Here is a 24,965-nt window from a genome sequence, read left to right on the forward strand (position 1 = left end):
AAATGTATATCAGATATTGCTACAATGCCTCAAAAATCTTCTAAGTGCATCCCTTGAACGTCAACACACTTTACTAGCGGTTTTTTTCACGACTCGAAGGCTCCCTGGTAGACGGATTCCGGAATGTCCTCAAGGGTACGCGTGCAAGATTCTTTGATTGGCAAGGCTTGGCTTAGGGTCCCATTGTGATGACCTTAAAGGGAGGGAGGATTTCGCTTTTGTGTATAGGAAATAGTCCGTTTTTGTCCAAACGTCGTTAAAGATATTATGGAACGCACTGCCATCTTATCAATGCAAATGCACGGTCTTTGCGAGCATGCACTCACTTAACCGACGGTTTTCATTAAGCACTTCACGCACACGTGTCGAAAAAACTGTTACCAATACTTTTCATACAAATCTTGTTAAAACCTAATGAACGGACCAGAAAACTAAATGAAAAATGCTTTCGCCAAAGCATTGAAATGCTTTTTTTAGAAAAGGTACCCGTTCGATATTAATGATAGCGCCTATAATTCCGATGGAGTGGGAAACACGGGAGTTGGAGAGGTTCATATCATACCAAGGTCCCCACAAATTTCGGAGGAGATGGCGAGATATAAAAATTCCGAGATTGGCCTTCCGTAATTGAAGGACGGGTTGCTGAGTGAAGCGGCGACGTCGTCGCATTTGCCGAACACCGACGCCCTCTCCAATCGGTGGTCAATCGGGTGAGACACATACGACGTCCATGTGGACGCATTTTCGCTGAGCATGTTGAGAGATACTTTTTGAGCATAGAAACACCAGGGGATTAACCAGAGCAGGCGGAGTATTTTATGGGAAAATGGGCGGGGAAGTGAATATACTATATTTGAAGAGAAGAGAGTTGGTTGGATAGCTGGAATCGTTCGCAAGAAAAATCAAATTAATAAATGGTAGATAGGGATCGGGATGGTGCGGTTGCTAGCGTACTGGCTTCCCACCCAGAGAGTCCTGGTTTGAATCCTGGAGACTGCAGATCTTTTTCAGTGATATCCCGATCCCTACTTGAGGTTCTTTGTGGAGAGCACTTTGAGTGAGTACGCCGTCCGTCGGATGGGACGTTAAGCTGTGGACCCGTAGGCGTCTATCGTTAAGAGTAGGGTAATGCCGACGCCGGGTTTCTCTCCACCCTTTCTCTTTTCCATCCATCCCCAACGGCACAAACGACCTCAGCTGTCGGTCGCCGTCCCTAAATCTACTACTAAATGTTATATATATGGACACTGAGAAAAACGTAAACAAAATATATCTCAAGACTTTATATGTGGGGCTTTAAGTTATAAAATATGATGAGAGTGGTTATTGAGGGTGGTTCTAAAAAAAATTCTACCACAATGGAAAATCTAACCCGGGTTTCACTTCCTCTCGGACGTTAACCTCGTGTTTGAGGCTAGAGATTTGGAGCTTTGGATGTACGGTAGAAGGAATAAAGTAGCACGGAGGGGATTACTTGACGGTTTTCATAATTCGAATATGGTAGAAGATAGAAGGCTGCCGGGCGACATTTGGAAAGGACATTAAAAGTGCACCGGTGAAGAAAATACTGAACGGGAAATCGAAGCTCATGATGTCTGTCCCAAAAGTAGTAGGACTGAGTCGATTAAAATGTATTTAGTGCCAGAATTAACACATTTAATCAAAAGTCTTCGAAGTAGCACCGTTGTCCGTCCACAAACCACTGCCAGGGGGTTCTCCATGCCTCTTACGTCTTCTGGAGGGCGTAGTTCGGCAAGCTCCCTCGTCACGACCTGTTGTAATTCTTCCACCGAGCCGTGATGACGTCCTTTGAACAACAATTTAAGGCAGAGGAAGAGGTCTGGTAGGGCAATATCTAAAACATTTGGATCTTCACTCACACGGTCGAGAAGCTCTTGGCAGACCCACGTGCGAGGTCCTTTTTGTTCGCAGGAGAGAACTGGTGGCACCAACCTCGCGCACGCCTTTCTAATGCCCTTGTTTTTTGTCAAAAGTAGGTTCTCATCACTGCTAGGGATGCCAAGTTCATCAGAAACCATGCCAACACTTAATCTTCGATACCTGTCCAACAAAGCCTTCCCTCTTACAAGATTTTCGTCACTTTTTGAGATCGAAGGGCATCCTGAACGCTCGGCGTGTTCAACATCTTCTCAACCCTTCCAAAACAACTTATGCCACTTAAAAACACCCAATCTATCCATAGCGTTATTACCATAAGCTGCCTTGAGCATGTAATGAGTCTCTTTCCCGGTGTTGTCCAGTTTCATGTAACATTTGATGGAGGAGCGCTGTTCCAATATTCGTATCATGACGGAGCGTACCGAAACCACCTAAAAGAGGTTTCGCAAACTAGTGGTCCGCTCTCCTTAAAGGTTACCACCGGCCTCGAGCCTTTCCTGAGACTCCCCTCCCTCGAGCCCAGCCAGAAAAACCGCCGCCCGTCCGTCTGCCCATCCGGGAAAAAATAAGTCATACTATTTTTGCGACGCCTTGTAGAATGGAGGACGTTAGGCAAGCAAGAAGAGGAAGGGAGAGGATTGACTTTTTGGGTGGAACGAAGGGAGGTTGGAAGCGTGATGGAAATAAGAGAGAGATAGTACTCTTCGACTCAATAGAGGATGTCAATGGGATTCGGAGTACATAACATTTCCCTTTCGAAAACATTTCCACCTTTGTATGGGTGCGCTTACCTTTGATGAAAGAGAAATCGGAGGGGACCGCCGTCGGACGCGCCCACCCTCTCTCACCGCCAACCCCCTCCGCCCTCTTCACTCCCCCTCCCATCATCCCGCCGGCCCAGAGGAGAACCGGGCGCTCCGTGCACCCCTCTCCCCCATTCGCCGCCATTCACTCACTCACCGTCCGGTCGCCGAGCACAGCGGTCGACGTCCACACAACGCAGAGAGATAGCACAGAGAGGGCGCCGTAGTTGGGCGAGTGCATGTGTGCATGTGTACGCGTGTATGAGTGAGTGTGTCTGTGGTCGTGCGCTTCCAGTGGCGCCCCCCGACTGGCGCCATCCGCCGGCCAACACCGGGAGCTTCGAACGGCGGACGGGTGTTGGTGCCGCAACCGCGCACTTTCCCCCAATTTGACGTCGGGTGCGCATTTCGCGTTTCTCCCAAACCTCGAGTCGCGGCGTATTCCCTTAGGAGAAGGGAACAGCAAACCGCAGGGGTAGACCTCGGCACATCCCGTGAAGAATAGCTTCTTTTTTTGGAGGCCGGGGGAAGTTAACCAACCACACGACCGTCGAAGAATTCGAAACTCCCGCGCAGCCATCGTCTTTGTTTATCGCATTCTGGAGGAGGAAGTAAAATCCACCGGTTTTGGTCCATGGGGTGTTTTATTTTTGTTTTCCACTCCCATTGATTCTGTTGACGGTCCCGAAACTTTTGACATCTGAAAGGCGAGCGACCGTCGGGACTTCCAGGTCTTACCCGTCAAACCCTTCCCGATCGGATTCCGAGAGTGTTTGTCGCCCTTTACTCGAGGGAGCGTTCGCGCCCACGACAGAGCGACTCCCCCTTCAGAGTGTTAGTCTGTTAGAGTGAAGTAGGAGTCGGCGGAGAAGGCAAGAGGAAAAAGGCGGTCCGCGCGAACCCGTGAAGGCCAAAGGATGACCATTTGCGACGAGAAGGAACCGCTGCTGAGCTCGTCTCGGGGTTCCTCCAACGAGCAGGGCTCCGCCGCCGGCTTCAATGGCATTGGTTACGTAAGTGCCCTCTCTTCTCTCTCTTCCTCCCATGCGGCGTTCCTCCGCCCCCCCCCCCCCAAGGTCAGGGGGCGGGGGTGGGTGCCGCGGAGGGCTCGCGGCGACGACGCCTAGGGACCGCGGAGGCGATGGGAACCGGCTCCTTTGGCGAGATCGGGAGCGGGAGGGATGATACCCACTTGCACGCCGAGAGCTGCTTGCGAACGATTCCTTCCCCTGCCTCCGTGCTGGGATCGTGGGCATCAGATGCAATTACGAAGTCTCTTCTCGCGAAGTGCTCCGTGCAAAACACCGGAGATAACCGAATGCTGGATTTTTGCGATTGGAATTCAGTATTCTGCAGCATTTAATATCTATTAAATATTTTTGCTTTTATTGCTCCATGATTAGAAGCATATAAACATCTTTCAAGATATTTTCAAGCTGTTCACTCGATTCCACGTAAAAGCTAGTTGAAATGAAATCATAAATATATGGGAACAATAAATTTAACCGTGTTGATAAATCAAACGATAAATTTAACTAGCTTTCTTAAGGCTGTTAACTTCCGTTTGAAAACTAAACGTAGAACAGCAAAACCATTCACATATCGGTACAATTTAAATAGGTGCTTATCAATTTTTAATCATATGTTCCTTTTTTTCATTTATTGGCACTAATTACATCAGTCCTCCATATTGAAAATTTAGATGGAGTCATTTACCTTTTGACCCGCATCAACATTCAACTTTAATTTCACTTTTTAGTTATTTATCAAAATTTTGTTTGCTTTATGTATGTGTGTATATATATAAAGTGTGTATGTGTGTAGATCGTGGGTCGTGGTAGTCCAGGGGGTAGAGCGATGTACTACTGACCGGAGAGTCCCGGGTTCGATTCCGGAGCAAGTCTCTAGGCACCTGCAGCTCCTCCACCCAAGCTATGTGATTTTTAGGGTATCAGATCTTCCTGGGAAACCATAACCGGCACAGGGAAAGGAACTGGCCCCCCTACCCTGATGTGTGAATTTTCACACGCCGTATAGGGCTTAGTACTGGGTGATCTCTACCATCACCTACGAAAACCGACCTTCGGGTTGATTACTGTGTTTATGGTTTATATATATATATAATTATACATTTTATATATATAATTATATATAATTATACATATATATACATATATATACACACACACGTACACTCAAACACGAAAACCGGCCATATGGTGAACTCATTCACATGGAAATATATATAAGGAAAAGGGATAGTAAAAATATAAAAGACGAACAAACGAGAGGAAGGGAAGGCAAAATCGAGCAGATCACATCTGCAAAAATATTTCCTTGGCTGGGACTGTAACCACGGATCTTGCAACTTGCCGGGCCGATATTCTAACTTCTTGGTTTATTGAAGACACGCAAGTTACACTGGAATCTGCTTGGGGGTTTATGCAACGAAGTGCCCCGTTCTTTGACCTGGAGATGGCGTTAGGGAGCTCACCCACCCAAGGAGAAATGGACGACATAAAAGGAAAGGATATTAGGTAAAACAATCGTGTGTGTATACATATATATATATATATATATATATATATATATATATATATATATATATATATATATATATATATACACACACATATATATGTATATATATGTATATATATGTATACATATATATATATATATATATATATATATATATATATATATATATATATATATATATATGTATATATATATATATATATAATGGGCTGACACAACATAACACAAATAGAAAAGAATAGACACATATAAAAGAACACTTACACGGTAAATTGTTCGAGCTTTCGGCCCTCTCAGGGGCCTTCTTCAAGAGAGACTGGAGAGCAGTCTCTCTTGAAGAAGGCCCCTGAGAGGGCCGAAAGCTCGAACAATTTACCGTGTAAGTGTTCTTTTATATGTGTCTATTCTTTTCTATTTGTGTTATGTTGTGTCAGCCCATTATTGTGCCGCTCGAATGAGTTTTTCCGTACAATTGTTATATATATATAAACCATAAACCATAAACACGGTAATCAACCCGAAGGTCGGTTTAGTAGGTGATGGTAGAGATCACCCAGTACTAAGCCCTATACGGCGTGTGAAAATTCACACATCAGGGTAGGGGGGCCAGTTCCTTTCCCTGTGCCGGTCATGGTTCCCCAGGAAGACCTGGTACCCGAAAAAATCACTTCAGCTTGGGTGGAGCTGTAGGTGCCCAGAGTGCCTTGCCCGGGAATCGATATATATATATATATATATATATATATATATATATATATATATATATATATATATATATATATATATATATATATATATATATATATATATATATATGATTGCTTTTGGCAATGAACTGAAAAAGTATACCGATAAATCAATAGACACCTAAAATGATCTGATCGGTAATCGTAGAGAACTACACTTTCGTCAAACCTAAATGCGCTTATTTATCATTCTAATAAAAAGATGTCTTCTTAAGATTAATGATAGCGCCGATAATTCCGCCGATGGTTCACATCCGACAGATCCTTGACATGAGAAAATAATGTGAGGCCTTATGTAATGGAGCGGCGGACCAGGCAGCCCCCTCGTCGATGGTCCAGGTAAACTTCTTTTCCACCCTGTCCGCCGTTTGAAAAGTCGATCGTTTAAATATTTTGATGCTCTTCATCGCACTGGAACCTCGCCCCCACTCATTCCTTGGTTTCAGACGGTCGTCGTCCCTGGGACGAAAACGTGGAACCTTTTTAACAAGGGCACTATCTACCAGATCAAGATTTAATGCGGTGGGAGGACGTTATGTAAAGTGTTCTCCCTGGAAGAGGGAATTTGGAATTTATATAAGCTGATTCATAAACCTACGGCTGGCCTTTCCTGGACGATCCAAGTTATAATGACGAGGCCAAACTTAATTTTAAAGCAGCTTATATAAGGTCTACATTCCCTCCTCAAAAGAGAAAATTTTACATAACGCCTTGAAATGAAATCAGATATTTTCGATGGTATGTGGTGGCGTGTTTTCGCGGACTGACAACTCTGATATCGTTTCGATGACTAGATCTCTGAAATGATCCAAAATAGTCAGGGTGGTCCAGGCCCCAAACTTAGTCTCGTCTTGGATGTCAAGAATTGATTATTCCCTCGCCATGGGGCCGAAAGCATCTGTTATTGCGCAAAGGCGCCTGCAGTCACAGCTGTAATCGTTGAGCATCGAGATGAGGTCCACGTGTTATATGATCAGAGTGCTTAAAGAAATTCGACTCATTGCAAGCTTTCAGTTCTCTTTCAACGCTTTATTGCAATGTTTCTCAAACTGTGGTGCGTATAACATTGTTGGTTCCTGAATCGAAGAAAATGTTGCTGGTCCAAACTGGTTCGCACTGCAGTTCAATCTCAAAACATACTCATATGCACAGAATTAGCAGGAATTAGCGGAGACAAGGAATCCCCTTTTCATTTGCTCTTGCGAAATACATGTGTGTGGAATTATACCATGGTTACTCCACAAACAAATTGGATTTTTAATCTGTACTCCACTCATTTACGCCCAACGTAATGCCCTATCATAGGTTTCGTGCATTAATTTGATTATTAAGAATTAATTTGCTGTCATTCGGTTTATTATCAGAGTACTGGATAAATATGATTAAGTGGGGAAAGAGAAATGTTATATTTCTCTGGTCAGGCCTCATTTTGACTATACAGCGGATCCTCCGCGTGTAGCATAGAGGAGCTAGATTTGTAGAATATTGCAGTGATATATTCAGTATGTTAGATGAGCCAGGCTGGGAATCACTCACGGAGCGAAGTTTAAATTACAGATTACATCTCTGGCATACATTGGAGGGACGACTATGTTGAAAATGTATTATTACCCCCATCGTACTACGGTAGGCGAGATAATTTCAATAAAATTAGTGATATTAGGTGTAAAACAGATAGATTTAAGACGTAATTTTCTCCACAAACGATAAGGGATCAGAATAACGTTACTCGACCCCGCTAAGGGTTGGGGGATAGTATTTTCCGTCAAAATCAGTCTGCTGTGTAATCGCCTTCTGCCACACACCTTGGTGGTGGCTTGTAGGCTACTAAAAAATTATATTAAATTGTTGAATATGTACATATTGTAGGTGTTCAGGTTGAGACGAATGTTTAATCCATTAACTAACGGTTATTCAATATTAAAAGTGGCAATGGGTTGTGGTGGAAATTATTTTTCAAATAAATAAGAGCCTCGTATAGCCTCTCTAAGAGAGAAACTCATATTCCATTTTACAAAAGGCATCCCACGTCAATGGTGACTCGACAACTGTTTCTCTCTTATTTTATTTTTAAGAGTCATTCAATTCGAAGATTATCTAGGAATTCCTATTAATTTTAACCCAAGGAACTGAGGGAGTCGCCGCGACAATAAATTTTAACGGAGTCATCCACTAATTAGCATTACAATGCAGCATTTTGTAATTCTCTATGACCGGGAACCCGACCAAGCAGGATTATTTTTGCATTTTGAAATTGTTGTATTTAATTCCTTTTTATTCCACAATTTCCGGTGTTGATTTTTCTCAATGTCTGAGGGCGAATTTCGCTTTCTGAAATTCCTACGGAAAAAGTGTTTTTATCAATTTGAAGTGCCATAAATTCCCACTAATTACAGCATGCCAAATTTATTTATTTTGCACCCGGTGTGCAGAAAGTTGTACGCTTAAGACTCAAGTTTCGTAAAAAGCAACGTAAGCCAATAGGTGCGTACTGCGCCGGATACAATATGCTTAGACTTTTGTAAAGCCATGCGTAGTGACTTTATGATTGTCATGATCGCCATTTAGTTTTAGAATGACATTCTTTCAGGCAGTCATACGCGATATTAAAATTTCACACCTATGCAATAGTGGGATTGTTTGAGAATTTAGTTTTAAACCCCTTCATTCATTATAAATATATCTTATACTGTTCTTCAATGTGAAAAATTCAACATGTGGAAATCACGGCAAAAAGACACGAATTATTGGAAACTTCAATCCCTTTACATCAAATTTCAAACTCTTCGTCAGTACTTCCGCATGAATTCTTGGAATAGCGGGATCAACGTAGATAGGACAGCTTCTGAAGTCTTCTTAGTATTTAAAATAACTTAATCGAGCATTTTTTAAAATAGAATCTTCTCGGTCATTTTTAAACTTTCTCTTTCAACAATGTTCTCTAAACCCTAGACATCAAACGACTCACATCTTTGTAAATGACTCTACTCCAGCAAGTTTATCAATGGAACGGTCAACTATCATAAGGTAGCCGTAGGTAAAATAATTCTGTGCATATTTCCTAAGATAAATACGAGGGCTATTCAAAACGTTACCTCCGTTTTCGTGGAGCGAGAAAAGTTGTGAGTAGTGGCGTGAGAGTTAGTGAAGGGAGATGTTCGCTGTGTTGAGAAATTTGAAAACTAGTTCAGAGATATGAAAAATATTTGAATCCGCTGGGAAAGTATATGAAAAAATGGTAGAGAAATGTAGTTTTGAGATGAAAATAATAAATTTTCTGTGTCTATTCGAGTGTATTTTTTAATAGCACGACGGAGGTTACTTTCTGGACAGCCGTCGTATTTTTTTAAAAACAGTTGGGTCAATTATCTTGGATGTAAAAGAATTGAGAGAATGCAGATTTTAATTTTAAGCACCCTTCAGTTGTGAAAGGAAGGGTTATTGTTTCATGAAGTCCGTGCGGAAGGAGGTAATTACTTTTTCTTACGCACTTACTTGGTTTCGTCTTCACCTAAATGGACGATAGTCACATCTCGCGCGTGTATCACGCTCGTTTCGCAATTCGTTACATAAGCGGCCACACCTAACTTCTTTAGTGATCTTCCAAGACAGAGGGATGTTGTGTGAGAGAGAGAGAGAGAGTGTGTGTGTGGGCAATTAGCCTCGAAGACCGCGCGGTCCTCTTTGCTTGTTGCCCCGTTAAACAAACCGCTCGCCCGTCGACCTTACCCACGCACTCCCCTCGCGGACTTGTCGGACACAAATTTAAGGTGTCCCGGGGGTTAAAAGCGGGGTGGCCAGCGACGGCGGCAATGAGAATCCTTCCCGGTTGGTCGGCAGTCGTCGACGGTTCGTTTCGGTCGACCCGCCAAGGCCGGCGGAGGCTCGCTCGGCATTCGAGGCGGCGGCCACTGCGGGGGGAGGGGGGGAAGTCGGGCAAGGTGAGTACGTGTGTGTGTGTGTGAGCGTGTGGTGGGGCTTTACGTAACGGATATCTCTCTCTCGCTCTCTCTGTATCGCGGTTCGCCACCCAAGGAAGCTTCTCTTCCCAGTTGCTTCGTCTCGAAGCAACCCCGCTCCGACATCCAGAAAATAATGTCCAGAAACCATGTTCTATCGTTCGCAATTGTTTCTCCGATGGAATTAACTTCCATTCGAGTGTTTCGGGGGCGTACGCTCACTTTCCCAGGGTGACTCCCTCGGTAACCCCGCTCACTAATTTTCCTCTGACCTGTTTGACTCGTTAAAATTTTTCCCTTTCATTACGTAATGGTTTCGGTTAAAAATAGATCTCGTTGGAGGTGAGATACATACAGGATAGATCGATGCGATAAATTATGTAACAAATTGACTGCAAAAATGTGGTACTCGTATTTACTGGAGCATGGGAAGGAGCAACATACTTTTCCTCCTAAGTTGTAGGATTAGTTCGTTGGTAGGACACGTTTCTCCTTACTGCGGCACTATTCTCCTGGTGCCTGAAGATATCGCATCTCAGTGAAACGCGTAGTGTACATAAAAACTACGAGAAATAGTACTCTCTCCGTTCCTATTTTTTTATTTAACTCTGAATCTTTTTGGCCCTAATCGATTTGTGAATTTGCATCGCCGTCAATTGCAGTGCAAGCCTCGATCCCCTCTCAAAGGTCTGCATTTCACAACCGAACATCGGCGCGCTCCCTCCACACAATGCATTTGACCACTCTTCTCTTCCTCAGCTTCAGTTCAACGCTGTTACATAATAAGATTCTCTTCTTGACCATGCCTAATTCCGATTTCCATTTGCTCTATTCTCTCACCATCACGCACGTAACCTTTGCCTTCTCTTTCATTTCCTTAAAAAATCGTAACTTCTATTTTCCCAACATTCACTTGCATTCTATACTCCTCCTTCATTCCCTCTTCTAACGTTGGCATAATTCTTTGAGGCGTCTGTCACTGACGAATAACACCAATAGATCTGGTGATGATCATCCTCAATACGTGGCTAACAATTATCACTTTCTTTTCTTCTCAATTTTTGATAAGCATGTTCTCAGTGGAAACAATGTTTATTTAAAAGTTGTTCTCTTAATCAGCTATATCCCATCTTAAACATGCCACTATTAATGCATAGCAATAACATTTTTTACAGTACTTTTTTATTATGTGTACATCTTTGATCAGCCCTCCATCCTTCTGACCTGCTCTCAATGTTTTAAGAATCTCCATCACCGATTTGACTAGTGCCCAAGCAGATTTTGTCCATGAGTAATTAATTTCACTTATATTTTCTCATTGCATCGTACTCGAAATACAATGCCAGTGCGACATTTGGCAATTATAATAACATTAAAAAAGTTAGTAGCCATAAATATTTGGAAAAAGAGCAATTCCCTCCCGAACGCCTACTGCACCGGGAACACCGAAATGGAAAGTCTTTACCCTCACTCTCAATCTCTCCTAGGTGAAACACACACGGGGAATATGTGAAAAGGCTAACAAAAATTTTGGATTTATCATAAGAGTATTGACTAAATGTGATTACCAGGTAAAAGAGAAGAAATGTTATCTTTCGCTGATTTGGCGTCATTTAGAATGTGCTTCAAGTAATACAGGGTGGCACCCAAAAGTGGTAGGACTGATTTTTTACAAGAATTTTATTGACGATATACTTACATCGACTTAATAATCTTCAAAGTATGCTCCTTGAGCTACTACACACTTAGTGTAACGTTGCTCCCATTCCCCGTACGCCCGCTGGAAATTTTCTTTGTGGATGCCGTTGATGACCCTCGTCGAAGCCTCTTGAACGGTCTTTATCGAGTCAAAACGTCGTCCCTTGAGCTGTCTTTTCATCATGGGGAAGAAGAAGAAGTCCGGTGGTGCAAGATCGGGAGAATAGGGCGGGTGCGGCAACGTGGCAACGCCGTATATGGGATTCTCACGAAGTTGTATTAATTACCGAATTGGATCGCTTGCCCCGTAGAGTAGCTAGATTAGTAAAACGTTGTTATGATAAATTAAGGAGTTTATCCAAAGTATTAGGGGAGCTAGGCTGGGAATCACTAACGGAGCGAAGGTGAATTGCCTGCTCAGATTAAATCTCTTGCATAAATTGGAAGGAGGTCTCTTTGGCAATGATGTTGAAAATGTATTATAACCCTCGTCGTACAACGATAGAAGAGATCAAGTCTGTGAAATTAGATACTTAAAAATAAGGACAGATATATTGAAGTAATTTTTCCACGAACGATAAGGAATCAGAATAACACTGACCGGCCGCGGTAGAGGTAAAAATATTCGGGTCAAAATTAGTATCAGGCCAAATATTAAGTCACCCCCTGCAACCTACCAACAGTTTTGATTGAATTGTAGCAAAGGGATCTTTCCACCTCCTCCCCCCCATTCCGATCTATCGTGACTGGCTGCAACCAACCTATCCTCCGCAATGATGCACGCGAGCATGTGAGTGTCTCTGGGGTGATCGGCGAATGACGATTAGACATTTTGGGGTAGCATCAACTGGAGTGCTCGGCCTTGGTTTACTTTTTATCGCGTATCGATGGAGGAATAAATGACATTGAGATACGTGCGCGTCGATTTCTTTTATTCCGATCAAATTGGTCCGATCTGTCGCTTTAGCCCTATCGATTGCCTCCTTGAATTCATCAGCGAATCGAATCTCGCTCTTCTATTATCTTAAAGCCGGGGACCATTCACACGTTATTGCTCATCCAGTGCTTTTTCTCGAGGAAAATATTCGGCGCGTCAAGAACACCCGTAAAAACCATTTAAAAAATCACCAAAAAAAGACAAAAATAAAATGCACACACCAGGTAAAACGTTTTCATTAAAAAATTCGATCATAATGTGGTGGTTTGTCGGCAGAGGAATATGTTTTTAATCCGCTTGAAATTTTCCAAATGTAAATTTTTGAAAATGTAAATGATTTATTAATACCAAAGATGAATTTCCCTCCCCGGACTAAAACCTTGACATGGTGGAAGGGCTTGTGCGTTCCGATGACCCATAGAGCTGTGCTAGCGGGAGTAATAATAATTGCTCCTGGTAGGGTCACCCATGCCAGATAGGTCGAAGGTTAGGAGCCAGACGAAAGGTAGTCCACGCAGCGTCTGTTCTTCAGCGAGGCGGCTGCAATGGCGTCTGACCCCAGTGGGGCGGCCAGTAAGTGATGGTGTCACGTTAAAAACACTATTGAGGAAGGCAACGGGAAACCACCTCAATTATCATTTCCAAGATTTACATGATGGACAATACAAAGATTTTGAGTTCTGGCAACTACGGGGCTCGGCCCAATCGGCCGTGTTTGTTAAGAAAAGACTCGTAAAAACTTTGATATGGAGCGTAGCTATGTACGGCGCGGAAACGTGGTCATTGAAGCAGGAGGATAGACGTAGACTGGAGGCTTTTGAAATGTGGGTGTGGAGAAGAATGGAGAAGGTGAAATGGGCAGAGAAGAAAACAAACGAGGAAGTACTTGGTATGGTGGGCGAAGAGAGGGGTTTGTTGGAAGAAATCCTATGGAGGCAGGAGAAGTGGATAAAGGGGGTGTTGACCGGCAGTGGGATGTTGAAGACTGTGATAGAGGGGAGAATGTTAGGCAAACGAGGAAAGGGAAGGAGCAGGATAGGGATGTTGGACGGGATGAAGGGAGGAAGTAAGTACTCAGAGATGAAGAGGGACCTGATGTAGAGTAGGATGTTGTGTTTTGCTAGGGGTCACACATTATTTTAATTAGTAATTATGTCCATCCAAAAACCTACCTTAACCGGCAGATTACCTAATGAAATAAAATGAAAAATACGGCGTGATGGATCACCCAGCTACACGCTAAATGCCCCCGGCCACACGTCCTTCATCGTTACCGACTTCCTGAGAAATAAATAAAAAGCATGCGCATTACTTTCATAATGGACCATGAATTTGCGGAGTTGGTTATCAATGGTTATTTCTGATTGAAAATGTCACCTTTACTAATGCAGATGAAAATTGATCGAATGTTCATTCTTTGTCAATATTATGGCCTTCGTTTAGATTTTTCTCTTCGTGAGTAAACTGGGTTATCTTCTTTTGCAAGAAGACCCTCCACGTCCTGAGAACTATTTACGCCCGAGTCATCCTCTAGAATTAGCTAATACTTCATAGAACAGGCTCTCAACTGCCAGAAGAGAGAACGTGAATTTTCGCATCGTGGATGTAAGATGGATCACCAGCAAGAAGTCGTGAGACCTTTTGCTGTGAACAACTCTCCGCTCTCCTCACTCTTGGCCTCAAAGGGCTCACCTCACTATAAGGACATGCGCCGTTTTTATAGGGATGAGAAAGGTCCAACGCAGCTGCATTCTTGCTATAAACGCCATTTACTACAATGCACACGTATGAACAAAATTTCTCTTCCGTACTCACTCTTAAGAATTTAAATGCATCACCAGTAAAAGAAGAAGCGTGTAGCACTTTCGCCCAAAGAACCAGTTTAGAATATTTGTGTTTACAGAAAAAAGTCCAAGCATCTCATTTAAATGTTAAAAAATATTATTTGAGGACTGTCAATAAAGAAACTTCCGCTATGCTATAAAAATACACTGATTAGGTACAGAAAATTTGTTATTTTCATCTCAAAACTTCATATCTCGATTATTTTTATACATAATCACCAAACAGATTTGAATATTTGCCACATATCCAACTAGCTTTCAATTTTATTCAACATAAAATTCCGTCGCTTGAGATCGCAACTAACTTATGATCGCATCTCGAAGTTCATCGTCGAAACGAGCACAAAACATAAATTAGTCAAACTCTTCAGTCGAGTTTCCCTGCAGCAAAGTCGTAGAAGTCTTTGAAAAACTTTCTAATGATTTCCAAAATCTTAAAAGTATTTCCGAACCTTTTCATCAATTTGCAGGTGCCGTTCATTGTTTGCTATAGAAGGGGTTGACCACTTTTGCCATCATCGTCGCCATGGACAATTGTCCGTTCAGTCTTAAACGAACGAGAACACTGACGCACAACTCTTTGTCATTCATTACATTTGGTCCTTACAGAGCACGCATTTCCCGATTACGAATGTCTGCAGCTTTTAATTTTTCAAATCAGTAAAAAACTTATTACTGAACGGACTTCACATTTGGCGGGAATTTCAATTGTATCGTTTATTTTGACTCGCTATTGTAAACAAACGACAAGCGGCACGACCTTCCGACCACTGCAGCTCGAGGCGTGTATTGACCTACTGTGTGTGTCAATACAGCGACCATTCGGCTCCCTCTTCCTCTAAACCTCACGCTACTTGAAAACGGAGATTACTCTCTGTACGGCCTTCGTATATTAACTGTGCTAACAGAATATTATAGATATTTACAATTGTTTTTTTCAGTAAATTACCATTACATGCATACATACTCATACCTTGGAAGACTTATTTCATGACATCATAAGGTTTATCAAAAAAGTGTTCTAAGGGCTGAATTACAACTTCATTCTGTCAAATCTGATAATTTAGCCCATAGATGCGATATAAAAACAATGGAGAATAGTATGGAATCACTCACTGAGAATACCTTCATTCTTCTTGTTTCGTTTATTTCATGCTTACTATTACTGCAGACGAGAATTTATCTATAAATTACATTTGGGTGGAATGTTCATTTATTATAGTGCAAAAATATTTGCAAGGATGACCTTATTGCTTGCATCCTTGGTATTGCGTATAAGAAACCAATCATGTAAGTAGAAACATTGTTCCCTCATACTCTGCTGTGGAATTACTTACGCCAGTGAGGTGTGCCGTGGCTTGAGAAAGGCCAGGAAGCACTGCGCTGCGGGACGAAAACCGGTTTATTGTCGAAGTGGATAAATTTTGGAATGTTGCCTTTTATCTCGCAGGCCCACCTCGATTATACCGCGTCCGTTTATCAGGGTATTAGAGTCCCTAAACGTTCCGACCTCAGTCGAAATGCTGCATTTAAAAATATTCCATTATATAACCTTATGGTGTAAAAAGGAACGAATTGAAGTTCTATATAGAATCGGATCTGAAACGAGTTTAGTACTAATTCTCTCTTTTCGCTGTAATTCTCTTCCTACATATGAAATAAACTTAACTCTGCAAGAGAATGAAACATTTCAGGTTATATTCGGCAAATATTCTCTCACTCATTTGAGTCGCCTTTAGAGTAAAAGACAATAACAATTAGCAAGTCTTTACGCTTTAAATGTTGAAGGTAAAATCCAGTTTGAGACATCCATTTCCTTCTTCCGATTCTTCGCTGTCCTTCTCCTATAGCCTTGACTTCCTTCGCAAAATTCCCCCCTTGTCCTTTCTGCTATAGCTGCGTCCAGATTTGTCATTTATAGGCGCCTAAATCGCTCAGATTTAGAGAGGACGCCATCTTGAAGGGTGCCCAAACTCGTTAGGCCGTGAGACGGCGCAACTTCAGGCGCCTATTTCGGCTGTCGAATCGAGGAAACAAGAAGTGTATCCAAGATACGCCAAGTTGCGATCCCATAATTCCGAGTGATAGAAGCGAGACAAATAACAGAAGAAAAATCGCAATGGCGGGAGTGTTTTATAAATGTTGGTCACGGTGGCATTGGTTATTTCTTTGAGAGAGTTCACTTTTCCTCGTTGAAAAAACGAAGGGCTTTATTGACGCGAGGTGGGAAAAGGCGAAACTTTCCTTGAGTAAGAGAAATTTGGCGTCTTCCGTATGAATGTAGTTTAATTCTTATAATAACTTGATTTTAAACAGTCATTGGACACATGTGTTTGCAATGTAGTGGTAAGAACATATTTCTTTGTTTAGTGCTTCATTTCGTGACTAAGAACATTATCGTCTTCGTCATCGTGTTTCTATCCATGCCGCGTTTGTGTGCTAGTTAAATCTTATTTTTGTATACAAACATTACTGAAAACAATCTTCTATTGAAATGATGAGTTTAGAGAGTGTAAGCGTTTGGCAATGCCCTCAGTAAAAATATAGCTGTCTGCATGAATCCAAATAGGTAATTATAGGTTGTTCGCCAAACCTTTTCAAAAGGAGTCAGCGTTTCACTACGTAAGCCCAAAAAGTCAAAAAACTAACAAAAATGAAAAAGCGCTTACAAAAACTAATTGTAGGGTATATCTTTTATTACTAAGCTTAAATTAAAAAATATGAAACATTTAGCAGGAAAAGTACGCATAAATATAAATGAACTACACACGGCACAAAGCATATTTATATATAAAAACAATTAATGGCAAAGGATTAATTACTGAAAAATTATCCTGGAATAAAATGCCGTATAGTTAGATAAAAAGTTAAAAATTATTGAATAATTATTCTATCTTCCCTAATAGTTGAAGCAAAATAGAAAAAAGGGATAATATATTAAGAGTTAAATATAGTCCGATGAGAGAAAATGAATACGAAACTAGTGCAAAAAATCACCCCTAAACGGTATTTGTTTGCTTTTATCGGGTCGTAGACGCTGGTTATAGTAAAATTCCAAAGAAACTGCGGGAGATGCCACAACAGTAACTTTTAACGGAGTCATTCCCAGCCAAGGCGAATGATTTAGACACTCTGAAATTGTTGCATTGCCTGTTATAGTGTTTTTGCTCTCGGTTATTCTGTCTTCACTTGTGTCTGAAGCACTTCACACTGTGCAGCCATATGCGAATATTGGCCTAATCAAGGCTTTACGTATCTTCATATCTGAACCTAAGACATATTGATCAGAATGGCGGGCTTGTACTATGCTCAGAAACGCATAATGTGCTCGTATAGACCGGATTTCTCGATAACGGCCAACAGGCTTCCGGGGACCGTACCAATTCTTCGAAGACCCCATGATTACTTCGAATTAAATTGAATTCGATCCTTTCTGAGGAAAGAATAATTCAGTGGACTGCTTCGAGGGCATAGGTGGTTCGCGGAGATTGGAATGCGTAGAGGAGCTATGGTGAAGAGTGGCGCTTGTTCTTTCGGACCTTGTCCAATGAGGGCGCCCTAGTCGCCTCGTGGCGTTACCTAATTCGGGCGGTCGTTACTGTGGACTCGTAACGAAATGGACTCGTTACGTCCGCGAGTTCACTCGCGAATGGAAAAAGAGGAACTTGCGGAGAAAACCAATGTTAAAAGTGGAAGTTTCACCAACAGTTGGAAACGAGCTCTTATGCTATGTTGTTCACACAACTTCAAGCTTAAAGGAGAAACTTAAACGAGTTGTACCTTAGGTAATATTTATTCAAATGTTTACAAGAAGAATATCATCGTATCGAACATCGACGGAAAAAGTGTACACTGCTTGGAAAATATGCAACTCGATTATTTGGAATGAAATCTATGGGAAAATCGTGAATGCGAATGGGATCTATGGGAAAGGAGGAAGGGTGGAGAGAAATCCGGCATTGGCATTAGCCTATTCTTAGCAAAAGGCGTCAAGGGGTATACAATAGTTAAACGTCCCATCCGACGGACGGCATACTATCTCCAAGTACCCTCCACAAAGCACTTCAAGTAGGGACCGCGACACCACTGTAGAAGGTCTCCAGGATTCGAACCTTGGCGTGAAACCAGTGCACTAGCTATCGCAGTATCACGGTCCCCTTGAGCAACTCGTCATTTATAGTTTTACCAGCGTATGATCTTTTCCTTCCACCACAAAGTTGTCTATTATTCCATCTGCTTTGCTTTTCCCATCGTCCATGTTTCTGATCCATACATTGCCAAATACAGTGCGATGGCGTTTAGCCTATATCTTCCTGAGCTTCTCCTTCTTAAGAATAGTAGCTGCCTCTTTGTTGTAAATGTCTTGTTAGTATGAGATATATTCTTTGCTTGTTATCCGTGAGGCTCTTCCCAATCCAATTCTTCTGAAGTAGGCGAATGAATGAAACACCGTAGTTTCGTACTTTTGCGGTTTCGCTTGTTTTCGATCGTCACCCTCTCGTTTTGTCTGTCCCCAATTATGGCTCTTGCTCGGGGTCTTCCGCTCTGAGGGTGTCGGTCGGTGAGGCTGCTCAGGTCTCCCTCTTCGTTTAAGCTTTTTCATTTGGCCTCAAAAGTTATGTTGAACTGTTCAAAATTATATGACAAAATAAATAACTAAGGGTTTAGGGCTGGTGCATTGCGTAGGCCTAGGTTGAGGACCTTAATCCTAGTCTGCCTAACGCCTAAATTAGCGCATCCAATATATTTTATCGAATTTGTTGAAATTAGCCCTTATTTTTGGAAATATGTTTTTTTAATAAATTGGACCTTATTTTTTTATATTTGGAATTTTGAAATTTGTTCTACCTTACTCATAGTTAGCCTAAAGCCTAAATTTACGCATTGAATATTTCTTAAACGCATTTGTTGACATTGTGACCCTAACAAGGGATTCTTTTGTGATTTCAATGAATCTTTCAAGAATTTCTATATAGGTGGAAAACATTTCAACATTGAACAGAGGAGTTCAGTTAAAAGTAATTTGTGCGTGGTGCTCATTTCGGTGGTTCATTTATAAAATTTGGAACGATGGCAATCAGATTAGCCGAGTCTCTGTGCTAAAAAATGACACGCAAAACCGTGGTACGTTCAACAACTTCATATCTGCACTAGCAGGAACAACGACAATTACACCTGGCAGGGCAAAACATATCATACCACTCGTAGAACGGAAGGCGAAGGTAGTAATGTGTGGCGAATGTTCCTCCGTGAGGAACAAAGACGTGTGACCCCATTTGGACGGCCATTAGCTGATGGAGTCACGCTAAAAACACCATTCAGTTTGTCAGCGGAGAACTATGTCATTCATTTTCCCCATGGCACAAATGTGGACGGTAACAAGTTGGAATGGTCCGAAACCTACATTTAATATGTATATTTCCAAGTAGCATTAGTTTTTAGGAGGTACGTCCGAAAATTAAGGTTATATTCACCATAGGGATGGATGGGAAAGGGTGGTAGGAAACCCGGCGTTGGCATTAGCCTACTCTTAACGAAAAACGCCAAGGGGTGTGCCATAGTTAACGTCCCATCCAACGGACGGCGTACTTCATCAAAGTACCTCAAGTAGGGATCGGGATACCACTAAAAAATATGTCCCCTCCAGGATTTGAACCCGGACCCTCTCGGTGGGAAGCCAATACGTTAGCCACCGCACCATCCCGATCCCCTTATATTTATCCCCTTATATTTATCCCCTTATACTTTTGCCCAACATTCTCCCCCTAAATCACAGTCTTCAACATCCCACTGCCAATCAACACCCCCTTCATCCACTTTTCCTGCCTCCATAGGATTGCTCCCAACAAACCCCTCTCTTCGCCCACCATACCAAGTACTTCCTCATTTGTTTTCTTCTCTGTCCATTTCACCTTCTCCATTCTTCTCCACACCCACATTTCAAAAGCCTCCAATCTACGTCTATCCTCCTGCTTCAATGACCACGTTTCCGCTCCGTACATAGCTACGCTCCATATCAAAGTTTTTACGAGTCTCTTCTTAACATCCTTACTCAAAGTCCCTGTCATCAACTCCCTCCTCCTTGTGAAAGCCTCTTTGCCTAGCGCAATTCTTCTCCTTACGTCCCTACTACTTTGACCGTGTTGGTCCAGAACACTACCGAGATACGTAAACTGTTCTACCTGCTCTAGCTTTTGCCCTCCTATTTTAATGTTAAGCTTGGCCTTTTTCTTTCTAGAAAATCGCATAACCTTTGTTTTATTAATATTGACTCTCATCCCATACCTGTCGCACTGAATTTCCAATGCACTAAGCAATGCTTGCAGCCCCTTGGCTGACTGACAAACTAAAGCTTGGTCATCAGCAAACCTAACTGATTTTACGAATTCCCCGCCCACTTTCATTCCTACCTCCAGTTCTTCCCATGCCTCTTTGATCATTTCCTCTGCGCACAGGTTGAACAGCAACGGTGATAATGGGCAACCCTGCCTTACACCCCTTCCTAACACTGCCCATCCTGACTCCCCGTTTCCCACCCGCACCTGAGCAGTCTGAGACATGTACAGGTTGCGGATTAGCCTCCTTTCCCTCCAATCTATTCCTATTTTCTGCATAACACTCATTAGTTTTTCCCAATTTACTCTATCAAACGCTTTTTCGAAATCTACGAAACAGGCAAATACCTCCTGGTTGTATTCTATATTCCTCTCGATTAATAATCTCATTACTGCAATGGCATCACGCGTACCTCTCCCCTTCCTAAACCCAAACTGATCATCCCCTAAGTAATCATTTGCCCTACTCTCGTGTGCGCTGCTGTGGGTGTAATTTTCCGTGTTTTTTTTTTGCATGTGGTATTTTTCTTTTTTACGGTTGGTGACCTAACACCCCCCGCCACACGCCCTTGCGGCGGCTTGCGGGGTATTATGTAGATGTAGATGTACTCTCTATCCTTTTGTTTATAATCCTGAGAACAACCTTAGCTGCGTGGGATATCAAACTAATTGTCCTATAGTCCTCACATGACGTGGCCTTTACCTTTTTCGGAATAGGAACTAAAACAGATCTCACAAAGTCTTCCGGCCAAATTCCCTCCTCATAAATACTACGGATCAGCCCATATAGCCTCTTCCTCCCACATTTTCCTAAGCATTTCAAAAGTTCCACGGGAATGTTATCTACACCCACGGCCTTATTTAGTTTCATCTCCCTTAATGCCCTTTCTATCTCATTGTCTAGTATGCCTGGACCTAAGCTATCTTCTTCTACGTCATGTTCCTTTTCAATGTCTAACTTTGTTGGTCTAAGCTCTTTACTATACAGTTCTTCTACATATTCCTTCCATCTCTCTTGGATCTTTCCTGCGTCAACTATTACCTTACCGGCCTTATCTCTAACTGCTATCGTTGATCTCCCTTTCTTACTTCCCGATAAAGATTTAACTTTGCTGTAAAGCGCACCGATGTCCCCCTTCCTCTGCAGACTTTCCATATCCTATATATATATTATATATAAATACATTATATATACATTATATATATATATATATATATATATATATATATATATATATATAAAATGTTTGTACCATTATACCTGTATACACAGGTATACAGGTATAATGTATAACACTTAGCACCAGTCGACACAGACAAAAACACACACACATACGAAAAAGAGACTCAAGAGACAAGGAAGAGCTCTTCCTTGATGAAGGTGGCTACGACCACCGAAAATTTGAAAGTTAGTGAGTCTCTTTTTTAGTGTGTTTCTGTGTTTTTGTCTTTGTCCACTAGTGTTATAAATTATTATTCACGTCCGTGAGACTTTCAAAAAGTGTTATATATACATATATATATATAGATCTTTATTTATTTATTTATCGATTTATTTATTTATATATACATATATTATATGAATTTTTTCCGCCCTTCCGTGCTCCTATCCGACCGAATGCGGTGGAACCGGATTCGTGGGGATCCCTCTTGGGACTCTCATGTTTCAAGAGTCATCATTCGAATTACACGCAGGAAATGAATTGCATAACCAGCTCCTATGAGGACGACTGCAGGACACGTGTCGACGTCCACCGGATAACCCTGGTCCTCTCACCTCACCCCAAATACGACCGGAAGCAAGCCATACCTACCGGTAGCTTACCCGTTTCATTTGCGGTGTATAAATGTCCTCGTAATATTAGCTTTCCATTAAAAATTATATTTTGCCTTGGTATTTCGAAAGAGTACGGTAGTAATTCAAAATCATTTGGATGAAAACGGTGGCCATTCAGTGGCAAATTAAGAATCGAAAATTCCATCGAATTGAATATTCGGATTTAGTAATTTTGTATTGGAGTAAGAACCTTTGAAACAAAATTGTATTGTATCTAATTATAACAAAACACATAATCATTAACGATTCATCCATCAAATGTGATTTGTTTAATCGTTTTATTGCTGCAAATACAAGTTACTCACGTTACAAGTTGGCGAATTATACCAAGCTGTCAAATGCGTTTATCGTTAAGTCCAGTTTCGCATCGGAATCACTTTCTCGCAGCTGCAAACAGCAGAGTCACAGCATTTCATGAGAACCAATAAAAAAATAGGAGAAAATAAAACCTTTTGGGATTTCAATTATTTCGAACTTTTGGAATGCAGATTTTGCAAAAAACGAAATAATTCATTTTTTCTATCAATAAATAGAGAGGTTAAGAAAAGGAAAGTTTTGGAAGTTTAAGGAAAGTTGAAGGAAATAACCTAGAACAGTTCACCTACTTAGAAAGTATTTTATAAGTTTGAAAAAATATTTGAGGGCATTAAAAGATTGATTGTACCAAGTAAAGAAGCTTTTGCTAAGATTCAGGAGTTTAAAACAAGGGCAATTAGATAGATAAAGAACAGACTCGTGAAGACTTATATTTGGTTTAACACGGCTTGGAAACATGGTTTGTGAACCTGAGGATATATTGGAGACATTTTAGATGTGTGTGTGGAGAAGAATGGAAAAAAGGGCAGAACAGAATGGAAGGTATTGTAGGCATATGCACCGTGTTAAAATATGAGCGTTGTATCACCCGCCGCGCGTGATGCAACGCAGTCTCGTCCTCGATATTTCTTGTCCGTTGAAATTTGGAGCGATACGTGTCCGCCAGGCGAAATTCGCGTCACGATTTCTTAGTCTATGTATCGATGAAATCCTCCCGCGAGTGAAATCTTTTACGTGCATTTGATTTGGATATTTTTTTCTTAAGATGTAGGGCGGATTAATCGAATACCAGCTGAAAGCGGATGAGTATAACATTGGAAGGGTATAGAGTAGAATGGACAGGTTTTAAATAGTATGCATCCTGGTTACTGTTGGAGACCATAAGAGATGTCATCAAGTTCGACCCCTGCTCCTCATTCGAACCTTTCTTTGATTGTGGACTATCCTCGGCTAACTTTAGAAGCGTGATTTGCTGAAATATTTAATATTGTGTCATTTGTGTTATCTTCTATCTGAAATATTGTTTTCGAGATACTGTGTTTCATATCTGCTGTACGTTTTGTATTCATGAGGGTGAACATAAAATGTTAAAAAAATTACATTTGACGTAATTGGCCTTATATGTGAAGCTTGCACGAATTAAACTGCATTTCGTAGGCTCGAAATCAGTTGTAGGCAAAGCACCTCAAGTCAGGCGCAGAGGATAAAACCCGCCTCCCTCCCATCCTCTTCGCCTTCCATAAGCCCAATATTTCCCATTACTAAAAAAGAAAGAAAGACTCGTACTCCAATATTTCCCTCCTGTTACGAATTGCTTTTCGTTTTTTGTCTCCCCTCCTATTTATCATCTTTCTTTTCACCCAATTATGAAGTACCTACGCAGCAAACTAATAGTGCCGGCCAGATTATCGCGGACTATGGAATAAGTTACAAAGTTTGTGTATCTATTTCATCGTTTGAATTGTATCAGGATATCATGCCTTTCTGTTTCTCAAAGTGTGAGTACCACGTGGTGTGCGATTTGTTCAAGGGAATAAGGATTCCTAATATCGATCGCTCCGTCCGGCTGACAATTTCTCGTTTATGGTTTCGCCTACTAATATATGTAATGCGAGGAGAGGTTGAAAATTTCACTTCGTTGTCAGAGTTAAACTCGAATAATTTGCGTATATTGAAATGGTAAAGCCGTCAATGTATGTAATAGTCGTCCTAATCCTAATCTAGGTTATCCAATAATTGTGTGGAGCTTCGTAACATTTCTTCGTATCCTTTCCTAACGTTTCTTCTCAAAATGGGCAGCTTTTAGTTACATCACGTTCGATTCCGGAACAACGTAAGTCCTCCATGACAGGATCCCAAACACTCGACGTTTATTCAAGAGGTCTGAACTACGCGAAATGACGCCTCACCTTGTAGACATGGGGTTAAATAATAGAGCTTTTCTTCCCTTCCGATCGGTGAGGATATTTCATTACTCGAGAAATGAGTCCAGTTCGTTTCATTCTTTGAGTCAAAAGAGGGACCTCGATGGTCGAATTACGTAGTTGGAG

The 24,965-nt window shown here is 41.6% G+C and overlaps 1 protein-coding gene across 1 annotated transcript in view; it reads left to right on the forward strand.

Moving 5' to 3' along the window:
* Positions 1-2,875: 2,875 nt before the first annotated feature.
* Positions 2,876-24,965, forward strand: part of w (eye pigment precursor family transporter white) — a 167,880-nt gene continuing 145,790 nt past the window's right edge. Inside the window, exon 1 of the mRNA XM_071586895.1 lies at positions 2,876-3,715. Coding sequence (XP_071442996.1) covers positions 3,620-3,715 — 96 coding nt within the window. The 5' untranslated portion in view covers positions 2,876-3,619. The remainder of the gene's footprint in view (positions 3,716-24,965) is intronic.

The sequence above is a fragment of the Hetaerina americana genome, unplaced genomic scaffold (genome assembly GCF_022747635.1).
Source record: "Hetaerina americana unplaced genomic scaffold, ioHetAmer1.1.p SCAF_27, whole genome shotgun sequence".
NCBI lineage: Eukaryota > Metazoa > Arthropoda > Insecta > Odonata > Calopterygidae > Hetaerina > Hetaerina americana.